Consider the following 17,045-nt stretch of genomic DNA (forward strand, 5'->3'; position numbering starts at 1 on the left):
GGTAATGGGGTCCATCAAATTCTTTTTACAGAACATTAATTATTTAATGATAGAGGTTTACCTAACCAAGAGGACAGCAAGCACAAAAACAGCTACTGAAAGCCCAACTATGCCAATAAAAGTTGCGACTCCATTCAAGCGTACCTTAACCGTCACCCAAAAATTGTTGAGCTTTAAAACATGAAACACCACAAGCTACAGAGAAGCAACAAAGTTTAAGGGGATAAAGAAAAACCTGTAAGGGGGTCTCTTCACCAGTATCCTCTGAGATGCTTGCCATCAACAATCCCCATTCTGTATTGATGCCAACACCAGTCACCTACGGATAGCTAAAAATGGTGAAGCTTCACAGAAAGAAAGATAGCTAAATGGATCATAGAACTATGACAAAAGGATTCTGGACGTACACTCCTTGCATGTAAAATTTATATGCTACAGTTGTAATTCAATACATGAACAGCTAAAAATGGAATGAAGTCTTCACTAAACTTGGGGACACTAGCATCCAAAACACTGTGCAGTACATATTAAAATGCCTAAAGATCCACACTTCGCAAAAGAAAATGACAATAATTTTACCAGCATGGTACCAACACCATCTGCTACTTTGCAGCCAGACATCAAAAAAGGGGCCTTTTGATCTTTGGTAACCTGCAAGAGATGCCATACTTAAGAATAATACAAAATAGATGCGGGTTTGGATAGCCAGTTCAGATGAAAACATCTCATTTGGAGTTATACCGTATAGTAGTTTTGGCTATCCAAACATAATATTTCATCTCTTAAGGCTTGAAAACATTCACTTAAATGAACAGTAAATAAACAGTATTTCATCTCTTAAGTCAAAACTATCTCATCTCATCTCACTATCAAAATGTAGACTATTTTACAAACTATCTCATCTCATCTTAACTCAAAACATCTCATCTCATCTCATTTGAACTATCTATCCAAACCCACCCTTAATGTGAAAATACTAGAAGATAGAAGTAACTCACAATCTTGCTTTCTCCAGTCATGCTTGATTCATCTATGGACAAAGAATGACCAGCAATTAAGATGCCATCAGCAGGAACCTATGGAAAGCCCCCCCCAAAGGAGTAAATACTTGAGAGGATAAAATTTAATTTTCCAGCAGAAGAAACTTAACATTAAGGTCCTCACCTGATCGCCTATTTTCATAGGCACAACATCACCAACAACAATATCAAATATTGAAATTTTTACTGTTCTACCACCTCTCTTGACCTGTACATAGTTTCAAATGCATACAATGAATTAAGCACCCCAACATGAAGAATAACATTTCCATTCCATAACTGTACACACCTCCAATTGTATATTTTGCTTTTCCTGATTTAAATTCTGAAACTGAAGAGATTGTCGATAATCACTGACAGCTGGTTAACCATAAATACAAAATAGAAATAATTAAAGAGTATCAGTAGTCTTGAAACAAAAGATATTGAAGGAAAAGCCGAAGCTTGCAACTCTAGTACAAATATGTTACTCTAAGCAACACTCATAAAGATCCAGTAAAGAATCTATAATAACATCTACGCATACATTCTTCGTACCAAGAACATAATAACAACTTAAATCGGTGGTCCAATTCAAATCAAATTAAGGCTTAGCTTGAGTTTGTGTTTTAGGCATGAAGAGAAAGACGATAAGGAATGCATCATTATTAGCCTCAGAACCCCACAAAATCAATAATTTTTTTATTTTCCTTCCATCCAAATGGCTCAATGCACAGCTTTAAGTGTGGAAACAATGGCAAGATCAAATTCCATACCTGTGACTATTATCACAAGAAAAACAGCAAAGGCAATGCTTGCCCCATCATACCATCCTTCTTTCAGACCCTGTGACATATATTTAAAAAAGAACACCCAAGTAAAAAGTAAAGAAATAAGGGTTCGAGGTATAAATATGCCAACATAACCAGATGAACAAGCCCCATAAGTGCAAGGGAATGGAGAGAGGAGAGAGGAGAGAGGAGAGGAGGAAAAACAAGTATACTTTAATTGCAACAAAAGCAAGTCATATTATATATAAGCATTTCATTCAAGTGTAAGACGACCAAAATGTTTTGTTATTTTGCAAGCTGGGTTTTAGGTATCACTTCATGTAATGCCCCCATTTCAATGACTCATTGTTAAGGAAATTCATCCAAATTAAGGGTTAGGAGTGAGATAATGATGGGTGATTACAAAGTGAACGAAAGATGGAAGGAAGCCAAACAAAAATAAATGAATAAATAACTCAGAAAACTTACCTTTTGCTGAACCTAGAGGTCTAGAAAGTTTCTAGTGAATTGTTCAGAAAAGGTGAGAAAACAATGGAAATTTTGGAAGGAAAAGAAAAATTTGGAATTTGATCTTTCTGATTTCACCTGTAGGTCAAATCAACAGCCTATAATTTAGTTTAGATATAAAACCAAGAATCAAGCTAAGAGATAAGGTTAATAAGAGATAAGGAAAGACACTCCGACTTTTAAAAGGAAAGACCCTCAGATTCCTAAAAGGAAAAAGACTCGGACTCCTGAAAGGAAAAAACTTCACAAGGCAAGTTGGATTCCATCACTCCAAGGAAATAGACCTCTATATAAGGCGGAGATCCCCACAAATCTAACAGTCTCTCTAGACAAGCTCCCTAAATGCAAACTCCACAACACATATCGACTCCAAATGATCTTCCCTAAATTTCTCTATTGTAATGAGAGATATGTAAGACCATGAAAGATTGTAAAATCATCCATTAGAGTGGATTTCACCCTCAAACAACTCGTGAACGTAGGTATTATGTTGAACCATATATATTCCTGCCTCTCTTTATCGATTTTTATATGCTTCTTTATTGTTTACTTTCATAGATGAACGCGAAGCACACCGTATCGAAACTTGAATCACAATCGTGAGCCGGGAATGATTCTTTTCTCCCTTCTAGTCTGTTATGCAAATTTACACATTAACAGTTGACGCCGTCTATGGAATACGACTTTTCATTATTTCCGGTAACGGTAGGAGGATGATTCTCCGGCTCACGAGATCTTCTCCAGAAAACATTAGGCATCCACAATTGCTCGCCCCTAGCGACCGGAAGCAATCTTGCCAACTTTGAACGGCTAAACAACCCAGCAGCATCTCGCCACCCTCATGGTTGGCAACAACTCACCTTTGCTTGACCAATGAGCAGCCCACACAGTGGCGGATAATTGTCCACTCACAAAAACTTTGCCCACAACAGGGAGATCGATGCCCCCATGTGCTCACCCACTGCGAGTTTTTCTCCCAAAGTATTTTGTGCGCCCACAACAAAAGACATTCATCAGTGAACAACTCCAATTGGGAAAAATGGAAAGCAGGGGCAAAAATTGATCAAGTTTGTCCCTCTCAATCTTGTTATTTGAAGTTCATTTTTCCACTAAAAAATTTGATTTTTGGAGGTTCCCAGTAAAATTCCTCAACATTCCACAAGAATGCCACTAGCTACACAACCCAGCAATATACTTCGCAGGAAATCACTAGCACGAAACGGAATACTGCATACAAAGCCCCTCTTGAGCATCTTAATTTGTCTTCATTATAATAGATTGCTCAGTATCGTAGGCACCCCTAAGCCTTCATCACGCTTTAGCCAAATGGCTCTGGTTCACAAATCTCAAACTTGTAATTTGTATTATATTAACATATTTGGTTTTTGGTGAAAACCTCTCAGGATGGTCAAACTTCAGCCTCCCGCCACAACAGTGCGAACGAGCATGCCTCAAATACCAAAGCTGAGCTCAAAGACTCGTGGTGGAATGGGCGTGGAGGTCAAAAGACCCCACGACCTTGAACCACCAAAGTTGAGTCCAAAGACTCGCGGTGACCAAATGGGTGTTCAGGTCAAAAGACTCCGTGATCCCCCAAACATCAAAGTCGAGTCCCAAGACTCGTGGTGACCAAGGGGGCACGCAGATCAAAAGACCCCGCGATCTCCCAAACACCAAATACAGTCCAAGACACATGGTGACCAAATGAACGTGTAGGTCAAAAGACCCCGCGATCCCCCAAATACCAAAGTCGAGTCCCAAGACTCACGGTGACCAAATGGGCACGTAGATCAAATGACCTTGCGACCCCCCAAACACCAAAGTCGAGCCCCAAGACTCGTGATGACCAAACGGGCGCGGAGATCAAAAGACCCTGTGACCCCCCAAACACCAAAGACAAGTCCAAGGACTCGTAGTGAAAAGGGCGCGCAAGTCACAAACTGCGACCCTTGCCATCAAAACAGGCGAAAAAGGTCAGGGATCGCCCAACCTCACTCATCTCTCGCCAAGGGTCGACAGGCGGGTCAAGTTATCAGACTGCCCAACCTCCCTCATGACGAGCCAACAGGTGGGAAAGTTCAATGACTGCTCAACCTCCTAGGCACCTACAAGTGGGCAACTCTCTGGACTACTCGATCTCTTTTACCTGGGCAACAATACAAGCACAGCATCTTCTCCAGTAAACACCGAGTGTTTACCACCACAACAGTCGCCAGCGGGTTACCTTTAGGAATGAGCCACCGAGCTCCACAACTGCCTCGCGCGGGTTTCCTTGGGGAACCGGCTCGGCAACCGCCTAATGTGGACTCAGGAAGTTGACGGGCTTCATGACCATTTAAGCACGGGTTACTACAAACAAACTCTAACATTAATCCCGAAATGGGAACATCAAACAACAATTTAAACCAAGGGGCTAAGAATCCACTACTACCAACATTAACAAAAAACGAATCATGGAAATATGCACTTTTCGTCGACAATAAAAAATCTATCAGGCAAGCATCCACACAAATAAAAAAAAACTCAAAATCGAGCTCTGTGCTCGCCCCTCACGAGGTCGAGTACATCTCCCGCCCAAGCAGAGCTCCGTGCTCACTACTACCACAATCGAGTACATCTCTTGCCCAAGCAGAGCTCCATGCTTAGACCTCATGCGATCTCGAGTACATCTCCCACCAAAGCAGAGTTCCGTGCTCGCACCTAATGTGGACGAGTACATCTCACACCTATCTCTCCAAGCTGAGCTCTTCACCGCTTAGCACAAAACAAACAAAAAACCAGGGACCAATTTTCAAAATCTATTCTGTAGATTATTAACTTGAAGATTTTCAATGCCTTCTTGTTGAGCAAATCGACCTTAAGAATCGTGGGCATCTGTAGGGGTCAAATCAGCAGCCTAAAAGTTAACCTCGAGATAAAACTAAAAGTCAAGTTAAGAGATAAGACTAAGGAGAAACAAGGAAAGAAACTCAGACTCCTAAAATGAAAGACCCTCAAACTCCTAAAAGGAAAATGATTCCCAAGGCAAGTTGAACTCAATCACACTAAGGAAATAGACCTATACATAAGGCGGAGATCCCCACAAGTCTGACAGTCTTTCTAGACAAACTCCCTACATGCAAATTCCACCACACATATCGACTCCAAAGGATCTTCCCTAAATTCCTCCATTGTAATGAGAGATACATGAGACCATGAGAGATTTTAAAACCGTCCATTATAGTGGATTTCACCATCAAACAACCCGTGAATGTAGGCATTATGTCAGACCACGTAAATCTCTGTCTCTCTTTATCTATTTTTATTTTCTTCTTTATTGTTTACTTTCATGAATGAACGTGAAACACACCGTATTGAAGCCCAAATCATGATCGTGGGCCGGAAATGATTATTTCCTCCCTTTCGGTCTATTGTTCAAATTTATGCATAAACATCACCTTTAAGGTTCTTTGATATTCTAGAACCCTAGAATTTCGAAATACCTCTAAAAAAAATTGTCAAAATATATTTAAAAGATTTAATATTTATTGGCAGGATATGTTTGACATTAATCCAATGGCCTCAATAAATTGTTCTTTTATCAATACTAAGAGTGAATGGTCAAGTTAGTTAATTATAGTTAAATTAGTTACCAAACAAGCATCTTCATATCAAATCCTAGGTTGATATTGTTTGTCTTCAAGAAACAAAGTTATGCTTTATTGATAGATGTTAATTCATAGTTTGTGGGGGTGTTCTTTGGTGGGTTAGGCTTATTTGTCGTCTATGGGATCTTCTGGAAGTGTTCTTTAGATGTGGGATACAAGAGTGGTGAAGTCAATGGAGTACAGGGAATTTCTCTATAGCTTGTTCTTTTAAAACTGTGGAGGATGGGTGGGAGTGGGCCTTTGTGGGTGTTTATGGTCCAAATTTAGATAGGGAAAGAAGTTTTCTGTGGGAGTAATTGGTGGGGTTGTATTCTCTCTGGGATGTGCTAGGGTGTATGTGCAGGGATTTCAACATTACTCGATTCTCGGGTAAATGATTAGGTGAATCTAGTATTTCTTTGGCAATAGAAGAGTTTTCTGAGTTTATTTTTTATTTGGTTCTCTTGGATCTTCGTCTTGTTGGGGAGGGGTATCCACTTGGTCCAACAGTCGGGATTGGTCGAGATTGGATCAATTTCTTGTTTCTCCTTCTTGGGAGGTACATTATCCAGAGCTGTGTCAAAAGAGATTGCCTCAGGTATATTCGGATCACTTCCCTATTTTTCTGGATAGTGGTAGTATTAATAGGGTAGGAAGTATTTTAAGTTTGAAAACATGTGGTTAGGAGTTGATGATTTTGTTGATAGGGTTAGGATCTGGTGGTCTTCTTATCAATTCACGGGTACTCCTAGTTTCATTCTTGCTCGTAAGCTCAGAGCATTGAAGTTAGACTTAAAGAAGTAGAAAGTAGAAGCTTTTGGGAATATTAATAGTTAGAAAAACTCTCTTATGGAGACTTGCATGATTTGAAGGTTGGGGAGGAGAATGTGATTCTTTCTGATGAGGTCTTTTTGAGAAAAAAAAAAAGTGGAGGCTGAGCTTGAGAAAGTGTTGCTAATGGATGAGATTTCATTGCAACAAAAATCAATGGCTCTTTGGTTGAAAGGAGGGAATAAATGTACAACATGTTTTCATAGAATGGACAACACACCAGAGAAACAATGCTATTGAGATGCTTCATTCTGATAATTGTGTAATTTCATCTCTACTGAGATTCAGGATCTTGTTTTGCATTGTTATGAAGGTCTTCTCATCAAACCCGCTTCTTGGAGGCCTAAAATTGACGGTTTGGCTTTTGATTCTCTTAGTGTGAGTTGGTTGGAGAGATCATTTGATGAAGATGAGGTTTTCAGGTGGTTAGTAGGCTGGTTAAAGATAAAGCTCCTAGTCCGGATGGATTTTCAATGGCCTTTTTCCAAATTTGCTGAGAGATTGTGAATGAAGATGTGATGCAAGCATTTCAGGAGTTCTTTTCCTTTAAAAAGTCTGAAAAATCACTCAATGCTACCTTTATTGCTCTCAATCCTAATTAGTCTTGTGAGTGGAGTTTACAAGATAATTTTGAAGGTACCTGCTAATCGTATTAGCCATTGTGTTTTTACCTCCCATTTTTTGGTGTTTGTTAATGATTACCCTATTGGTTTTTTCATAACTCTCATGATTTGAGATAGGAGGATCCTTTGTCCACTTTCCTTTTTGTCATTATTATGGAGACGTTGGTTTGAATGGTGGAGGCCACGGTTGGAGGGGGTTTCCTTTTAGGCTTCTCGGTTGGTAATGCTAATAATGGATTTATTACACTTTCTCATATTCTTTTTGCATATGACACTTTTAGTTTCTGTGATGTAGAACATGGTCAAATTCAAGCCTTAAGAGATGTGTTATTATGTTTTGAAGCCGTCTCAGGCCTTAAGGTGAATCTTGAAAAGTCTGAGATGGTTCCGGTCGGGGTGGTGTGTAACATCAATATTTCGGCAAGTTTGTTGGGTTGTAAATTGCTTTATTACCTTTGAAATATTTAGGTTTTCCATTGGGGGCACCTTTTAAGGCTAATGCTATATGGGATGAGGTTGTTGAGAAAGTTGAAAAAAGGTTGACTGTTTGGAAGTTGTTGTTATATTTATCTAAAGGGGGTAGAACTACTTTAGTTAAGAGAACTCCTTCCAATCTCCACACTTACTTTCCTTCGTTGTTTCCATTGCCTGCATGGGTGGCCAACCGGATTCAGAAGTTGTTTCGTGCTTTCTTGTGGGGTGGAATATTGGGAGAGAAAACTAAATTATCTAGTTAGTTGAAATAAAGTTTGTTCTCTTATTTCAGGTGGAAGCTTGGGGGTTCGTAATTAGAGGGTCTTTAATAAAGCTTTATTGGGAAAGTGGTTATGGAGATATTAATAGGAAGAAGAATCGCTTTGGAGGGAGTTTATTGATCTGAAATATGAAAGTGCTTGGGGGGTTGGTGCACTAATGAAGTATGGGAGGCTTATGTGTGGGTCTTTGGAAGTTCATTAGAAAGGGCTGAGAGAGTTTTGTTAGCCATGTCAGTTATGTTGTTGAAGAGGATGTAGGATCCATTTTTTATTTGACATTTGGTGTGGTGATCGAGCCCTCAAAGGGTGTTTCTAGCTATTTTCGGTTGGTTTCTAATTGGTATGCTTTTGTATCTGATCTACTTGTTTGCTTCACTAGAGTTGTTCATAATTGGAAAATTGATGAAGTTGCTTTTTATACTCTTTGAGGCTTGATGGTAATGATGGGGAATATGATGTTATGGAAGTCCATGGGGTGTACTGTTTGATCTTATTATAAGCCGTTGACTTTTCAAAATAGTCCTCATTTTCCTTGGAAGCGTATTTGAAGATTATGAGATTTTAGTAATTTTGGACAATTAAGCTTGACAACTTCTATCAAGGAGTGAGATACTAAATGTTTTTAGTTCCTTAATTTTTCAATAAATAAAGCTCTTTCCCAGTCTTCATTTTCACCCTAAATTCAAAATTTCTAAGTATCAATAGAGGTATTCTAGAGAGAGGCGAAAAAAAGAGATACATTTTAGATGACAAGAAAGTACTCTTGATAAACTCTTGCTACCCTTAGGGAATCTTTGGAAACATTTTTCATTTCATCCCATCTCATCTCCTTCCCAAACATCATTCAAACATAAACATTTTCAAACTAATCATTATAACTTTCTCACATTTTCAAATCTCCAAATAAAAATAATATTAACAAATAATATTCTAACAATATTTTATTTAATTTTCAACTTTCATCACAACTCATCTCATCTCATCTACAAAAACAATAGAGTTCTAAGGTATCCAAGACTTCCTCACTTTGAATGAAAAGGATTTCGTTTTGGTGGTTATGGAATGGCAAAGGTGATATATATGAAATCTCAATAACTCGTGTGCTACAGTGTTTGAGTTGCAGTACTAATTCGATTTCATGTAGTATTTAACTATCATTATACTTAGCATATTATCATGAACTGCATCATATTTATATTTATATTTATATCTGTCTCATTTTTTCTCTCCTTTCTTCTAATGAGACTTAAGAATATTTTTGTTCATCAAGTTTCAAATAGTGAAAGATACATTCACTTCATCAATCATATTTTTACTCTCTCATATATACATATACATATACATATATATTGGCATTTTAGAGTAACCCAAACTTCGTAACACGAGTTCTTGAGATTTCATATCACCTTTGCCATTCAATAACCACCAAAATGAAATCCTTTTCATTCAAAGTGATGAAGTCCTGGATGCTTTAGACCTAGTTGTTGAAAAAGGAAAGCTAAGGTACTGTACTTGCATTTACAAAAAATGCTTGTGTATTTAATCAAACAATTTTATTTCATGCTAAGTAGTTTTATAAAGTTACCATGTTATTTGTACATAACACGTACTGTGTGACAATATTAAATTTACTTGTTGAAAGTGCACATAATCCTAGATATAATTGTGTCATGTTTAAATGATTTTAATTGCTTTGTTGATGTACATGCTTTTGAACTATGTTGAAGAAATGCTTTGTAATATTGAACTATTGCTTCTTGAGAGAGTAATATCTATACTACTGGTATTAACTGTTAACTATTTACTTTGTTGTCAAATAACTTGTATCTTGAGATATGATAGATTGAGCAGCTTGGCTTATAGTTGTAAATATCCTTATGACTCTCGAAAAGCTGGTACCAAACTCAACCCATCTCAACTCATCTCAAACCAATCATTGATGGGACCCACTGCCTTTTCAATTTCTCATAAAAAAAGTTAAAATCATCTCAACCTACTTCATACATTTTAACTTAAAAAGTTAACCCATCTTAATGAGACCCACAAAATATTGTTATTCACAATTCAATTCAACTCAACTTAATTCAACTCAACTTATTTCAACCTCCAAACACAGCCGAATTAGTGGTCACGCCCACTAGTGAAAGGTCTTATATCATTAAGGTAAACTTGTGAACACACCTTTGGTGACCTTTCACACCTTCAAGATTCTATGTACTCTTTGTTCAGCACAGATGATATTACTGCAAGATATTACTGCAATGTGTGGTTCCCCCCATACTTAAATTCCTAGTTCCCTTCTCAATTTTTATACACTATGGCTAGTATCATCAACTTTTCATTAAATAGAGCCTGACAAATTCACCCAAAATTTAGGAGCTTCCTTGCATGTAGGAGAGAAATGCGTACTCCACAAAATCAAAAGAAAAAATAATATGCTAATGATAAAAAAAAAAAAAAAAAACCACTATAAAGGCCAAGCGCACCTCTGTTTTTATTCCGAGAGCCAATGAAACCACTGCAGCTACGATCAAGATGATAAGGGTTAAATCTTGCCAGGCTTCCCAAAGGAACCTCTGCAGAAAACAGCACCGGAATGAAGTGATCATGAAAAACAAAATTAAGAAAGAAAAGCAGTCTTCAGTACGATACCATACCAGGAAACTGCGCCCTTTCTTCCGAGGATATGTATTTGATCCAAATGAGCTCCTCCGTTTTAACAACTCAGTTTCATCCCCATTAATCCCTTTGTCTATATTTGTTTTCAGTAATTCTGATAAGCCTTTAACCTGATGGAGAATGTGATCATTGCCATGATCAGTTAACCTTAGAAGAATGCATAAGAAAATCATATCATCGAAGAAAATTCAATTCATAGATGACTTGCCCCTCCATAATGTTGTAAAGCAGAAATATTATGATCTCTGGTCATTGAAGCAAGTTCTTCCAGACCAATTGCATAATTTCCAGCTGGAGTTGAGGGTGTTGCTGTGGGACCTAACAATAGATAATTCAAAAACAATGAGCGAGCATGCAACTTAATTGGATGATATATATGATCAACAAAAATAAATATCGAAATCGTCTCACCTCACTTCATCTCATCTTATCATTATAATTTTTATAAAATTTTACATAAAATATAATAAACAATTCAAAATTTTCAAATCTCAAAATAATAATAATATTATAAAAATATTTTATTCAATTTATCTAAAATTATCTCATCTCATTATTAAAATGATAAAAATACTGTTACAACATACCATAAAGATCAAATTTGTGTAACAAGAAAGTACGACTTGATCATTGATTAATGCCAAGAGCTCCATAATAAAGAGAATATGAAAAGATAATATAATATAAATTTTAAAAACCATCATATGCAAGACAACTAATATGATTGTCTGAGAAAATTCTTAGAAATTTTATATTTCAAAATTCATTCTATAAATTAATGAAAAACTAAATAAAGGAATATGAATGGAAATAGTCCACAAGTTCTGATCTTAGTAAACTATGTAAAAATGTGTTTATATTTCATTAACTGGAGAGGAATTTAATGTTCATAAATACGCATAGTACCCTGCTTGTGACTAACTTATTACAACCAAAATATATACCATCTTTAGCTTTCAATAAAACCTATAAAAACTATAAAAAAAAAAATACCTATATTGCTCTCAAACACATATTAGAGTGGATAGAGTGGATATTAGAGTGGGTGCTCGGTAATGTTTACGATGATTCATGATTATGTTGTTTTATTTGCTGGATTAGTTCCTCGGTATACTTACGATATATGTGATTTCAGCTTTTATTTACATAAAGCTTATGCATTCATATTCATGCCATTTTCTTACATTGATAGTTGTCGTCTTGAGTTTTAACTGAATGATGTTTCATTAAAATATCATCGCGGTAGTTTCACTACGGTTTTGCCCCTTAGAACAATAGACTTTGATGCAAATATAGTTCAAGAGGGTTACTTCAAGGAAGAGTGACTGGTGCAGCACGAGGATTACAGTCGGGGTCTGTCCCCATTAAATTTATAATCTTTGTAAATTTAGGATTTTTATTGTATTTGGGAGATGAGGTGTAATATTATTTGAGTGGGTGATGAACAGATATTGGACCGTCATTACTTTATGGATGAAGTGGTAGTGACTTATGGATATCACTTTTTAATGAGCGACTAATACACAAATCTAGCCTGTACTATTAATATTAGTTTCCGACTAATACTTTTACTTTTTCACTGCAACTAATATCTTGGTTTGCCACCCTTCAAATGTTTTATTATGTGTAAAATATTTTACTGATGTTTTTCAAAAATCTACTATTTTTCACAACTCTTTTTACAGTATGATATATCTATTTACTGGTATTTGACCCTTTTTGTTTTTACAATGAGTTTTAAAAACATCATTGTTGAAGTTTATCAATATACTTGTATAACGTCTCGTTTGTTTTTACAAATGAGATGAAATAAGTTGATATTAAAGTTAAAAGTTAAATAAAATATTATTAGAATATATTTTTTTAATATTATTTTTATTTTAGATATGAAAAGGTTGAATTGTTTATAATTTTATTTTATGTGAGAATTTGAAAAAATTGTAATGATTAAATGAGATGAATTGAGATGAGTTATGAAAACAAACGAGACATTAGGCTCTTGGTTTACAGAATTTTTCGTTCTTTAAGCTATGATATGAATGATATGTAGTATCTATTCCTAACGGGAAGGGGGTCACAAGAATATAAATTCAATTCAGAGAGTATACCAATTTCCCTTTCTCCAGCCAGTCTGAAAAGTAATGCTGCCTAATACAAGAAGTAATCATTAATTAGTTTAAATAAGAAACCAATCTAAAACACCATACAGAAACATGTGTTAGCATTAAGAACATTACTCTTATGACTTGTGCATGGGATCTAATCATCCTTCTTCTTTGCTCTTTATCTTCTTCCTTTACTAAGTCCAAAGTGTACCGAAATCTACGGGAAGCATTTAGTACCAGAGTTGCTTTCTGTTAAGAATAAAAGTTCTTTCAGTTAGATCCCAAGCAAAAGACGGTACTTTTTTTTTTTTATCACCTCAAACTAGAGTACTTTAACAAACGAAAAACATGTAACAAACTATAACTTTGGTATAGTGTGCAGGGAAATATAAACCAAAACATAATTATATGTACACTATGAATGGGTAAAACAGGAACTGAAAACGAGCAAAAACTCATAATGTTTGTCGAAACTTATAAGCTTCGTTTATTTTCACAATTCCTCTCAACTCATTTTATCTTATTTAATTATTACAGTTTTTTCAAATTTACACATAAAATAAAATAAACAATTCAACTATTTCAAATCTCAAAACAAAAATAATATTAAAAAAATATATTTTAACAATATTTTATTTAATTTTTAATTTTATAACTTCAACTCAACTCATCTCACAACTCATCTCATCTTACCTATAAAAACATATCAGAAATTTTAAGAGTTTGAGTGGCAGAGTTCATGATTTACTCATGCCTTCATGTAGTACACACAAAATCTCAAGATAGACCACTAGAATGAGCAAGCATCATAACCAAAAAAAAAAAATCTTACTATAAGCAAAAAGAAAGACAACGGTAAACCAAGAAACTGTAGGAAAACGGATTGGACGATTAAAATGGAACGGGGTTCTGAGCCACGAGCTAGCCCAATGCCTGCTGGTAATGAGAACTTCGTACTTACTAGAATACAGTGCTTAGGTGAAGGGCAATTTACTTGAACATTAATTTAAACATCCGATATTCATTTCCAGGATCTTACCATGCACCATGTTAAGAATAATACTTAAGAAACAACATTTTGCACTCCAACTACCATCCTTTGGAAATTTGAACCTTTGATCACAATTCAATCACCAAGATTGTGCCACGTCTAGTTTTCATCGATCATAATAGTCAAATCTAAAATGAGGGTTCAAATATATATATATATATATATAGTTTTACGACTTGAAACGGTAGATTATGTCGCAGTTCAAGGTGGGTACGAGCAAGAGGACCTGGCGCCACCGGAAGAATATTAAAAAGGGACTGGCCCTGCATCGGCCATGATCTGTTACTTTAGTTTTCTTTTTATGTATCGGTTTAACCCCTGAGGGGTGCCTTTGTAATCTATTTGAAACATTATGGGCGGGTTGTAATAACGTCGAAGTTGTGGATTTCCGACTTTGGTGACTTATGCATGGCACTTGATGCCGAATTTGGAGTTTATAGATTTCCTATGATACTGGAAATTAAGCCATGGATTGGTGACTTCTGTCTTTTCTTTCCGCTGCGACTTCGTTACACGTGCTCTGTTAACTTTTTCCATACACCTTAATACACTTGTATCTCTTACCTCTATCATTTTTCCATCCGACGTACGTCACAGTAATAACTATTAATGTACACTAAGCATGCACCTGAGCACAACTAGGGTATCACAATCTCCCCTATCAAATTACAACTCATGAAATTCCATTGAACCATTCAAAAAGCCCAATTCCACGTAGTACTATCAACCAATGCATGTGGGGCTTAGCAAATACATGCCTTCTATGTCTAACCACGGCCGGATCTAAATCTACCCACAGGATTTTCTTGAAAATATAATATATAGATAGTTTTTTATAGATTTTTTTTTTAATGCAATAGGTCCGGCCTGTATTGGATAGTATGTTTGTATTTTCAATGGTATTTATGAAAGTGGTTTTGTAGAATCTGTTTTTTAAGGTTTTTGTTAAAGTTATTCAATCATGGAAATCGATGCAAATGATTAGATGGAAACATTTAATCTAACAATGCAATCTCAATATAACACCAAAATACACTTTGCATGCACAAGAACACACGTATATTTTAGGTAAACATGCATCTGACACACCATAAATAGATGCAAATTTAACTGCAAACGATTGCACATACCATTCATTGATAAACACAATAAATTTGATCTTTCAACCCCTATGCGTATTAATAGACAATGTCCATTCATATGACGCGCTTTTCAATGGACTGATTCAATTGCATAGCCACTAGTGTATGTGTGTAGATATGATGTATTTATGTATGAATGTATTCATAATGTCAAATGTAGCGTGAGGTGATAAAGATTTTTTTCTAATTAAATTGAGTTATGGATTACTTACCCTCCATCGCTTGAGCGTCTCGAGGGGTGCATTCTTGGTGTGGGCAATGTCGAAAGGATCAGACGGCGAAATTTCAATGTCATCAGCGTCAAAGATCTTGTTGGAGCGAGGGCCTGCCTCCTCGTCATGGTGGTGGCGTATAGAGGCGGTGGTGAGTGGCGGCAGCAGGCTATTGGTGGAAGAATTGGAGCCACTCGAAGCCATTGAAATCACCTCAACAACTCCAGCATGGGGAAGAAACTTTGGCAAGAGAGATGGCACAACCCTCAGAACAGAAATCTATTACGGCTGTTTCGGGCCATACTACCAAAAATGAAAAAAGAGTTCATTTGGTGGTTGCGACAAAAACGGCGTATTTTGTTAATACACACACACATATATATATATATATATATATATATATATGAATCTATGATTTTTAATATATATATGATTTTTAAAAATCACATATATATATGATTTTTAATTTTTTTCCAGTTGGTAGCGTGAATCAGAGAGCATTAAAAAAATTGCAGCCTTTCAAAAATAAAGTTCAGTTTTCGATTGCAGCCATTCTACCGTATTGGATGATATTTTTTTACATCATTTTATTCTTTTATTTTTTTATATTTTATGTACTGAATTAGTTTTAACTAGAAATTTCAAATTTGCCATTATCTCTCATTACCTCAAATTGCAAATATCGTTCTTCCTATCTTTTCGTGCTCTCTGTTTTGTTTGATGCATCTCTTGCGGTACTTGATTTCTTATCAATTCTCCGATTCACGTTACCCACCGCAAAAAATTAAAAATCATAGATTCATATATATATATATATATATATATATATATATATATATATATATATATATTAACAAGAAACGAATCCCGTTTTTGTCGCAACCACCAAATGGTGACGGAATCCTCTGCCTTTCTATCATTTTTGCTCTGATTCGTGGTTTTCTTTGCTTCTGCTGATTCCGAAAAAAACTCTTTTTCCATTTTTGGTAATATGGCCCGAAACAGCCGTAAAAGATTTCTATGATGAGGGTTGTGCCATCTCTTTTGCAAAAGAGAACCCCATGCTGGAGTTGTTGAGGTGATTTCAATGGCCTCGTTTGCCTCCAATTCTTCCACCAATAGCCTGCTGCCGCCAATCTCCACCTTCTCAGTACACCAAGACCACCACCACCATGATGAGAAGGCGAGATCTCACTCCAATAAGACCTTTGACGATGACGAGATTGAGATCCCATTGTCTGATCCTTCGACATTGCCCACACCAAGAATGTGCCCTCGAGACACTCAAGCTTGGAGGGTCATCCATAATTTAATTAAAGAAAAATTCTATTCAACATCTCAACTCTTATTATCTTCTTATCATCTTATGATGTGGCATTAAATGATAGATTTATAAGTGAAATGTAATAAATAATTTTCAATTACCTACTGCTACATCATAGGATGATAGAAGAATGATGAAAATTAAGATGATGAGTAGTATTAATCTTTAGTTTAACATGCATCCGACACATCATAAATAGATGCAAATTTAACTGCAAACAATTGCATATACCATTCATGGATAAGCACCATAAATTTGATCTTTCAGCCCCTATGCGTATTAATATACAGTGTCCTTTCATATGGTGCGCATTTCGATGGACTGGTTCAATTGCATAGCCACTAGTGTCAAATGTAATGTGAAGTGATAAAATTTGTTTG

At 36.0% G+C, this 17,045-nt stretch overlaps 1 protein-coding gene across 1 annotated transcript in view; it reads right to left on the bottom strand.

Annotated features, from left to right (window-relative positions):
• Positions 1-15,631, bottom strand: part of LOC109021209 (calcium-transporting ATPase 9, plasma membrane-type-like) — a 61,363-nt gene extending 45,732 nt beyond the window's left edge. The window contains exons 1-13 of the mRNA XM_019003808.2: positions 15,342-15,631; positions 13,069-13,185; positions 12,940-12,979; positions 11,040-11,149; positions 10,810-10,941; positions 10,639-10,728; positions 1,796-1,865; positions 1,330-1,400; positions 1,165-1,248; positions 999-1,076; positions 580-651; positions 236-319; positions 62-144 (exon numbers count right to left, since the gene is read on the bottom strand). Coding sequence (XP_018859353.1) covers positions 62-144; positions 236-319; positions 580-651; positions 999-1,076; positions 1,165-1,248; positions 1,330-1,400; positions 1,796-1,865; positions 10,639-10,728; positions 10,810-10,941; positions 11,040-11,149; positions 12,940-12,979; positions 13,069-13,185; positions 15,342-15,545 — 1,235 coding nt within the window. The 5' untranslated portion in view covers positions 15,546-15,631. The remainder of the gene's footprint in view (positions 1-61; positions 145-235; positions 320-579; positions 652-998; positions 1,077-1,164; positions 1,249-1,329; positions 1,401-1,795; positions 1,866-10,638; positions 10,729-10,809; positions 10,942-11,039; positions 11,150-12,939; positions 12,980-13,068; positions 13,186-15,341) is intronic.
• Between the last annotated feature and the right edge of the window lie 1,414 nt (positions 15,632-17,045).

This window comes from Juglans regia, chromosome 12, assembly GCF_001411555.2.
Source record: "Juglans regia cultivar Chandler chromosome 12, Walnut 2.0, whole genome shotgun sequence".
Classification (NCBI taxonomy): domain Eukaryota; kingdom Viridiplantae; phylum Streptophyta; class Magnoliopsida; order Fagales; family Juglandaceae; genus Juglans; species Juglans regia.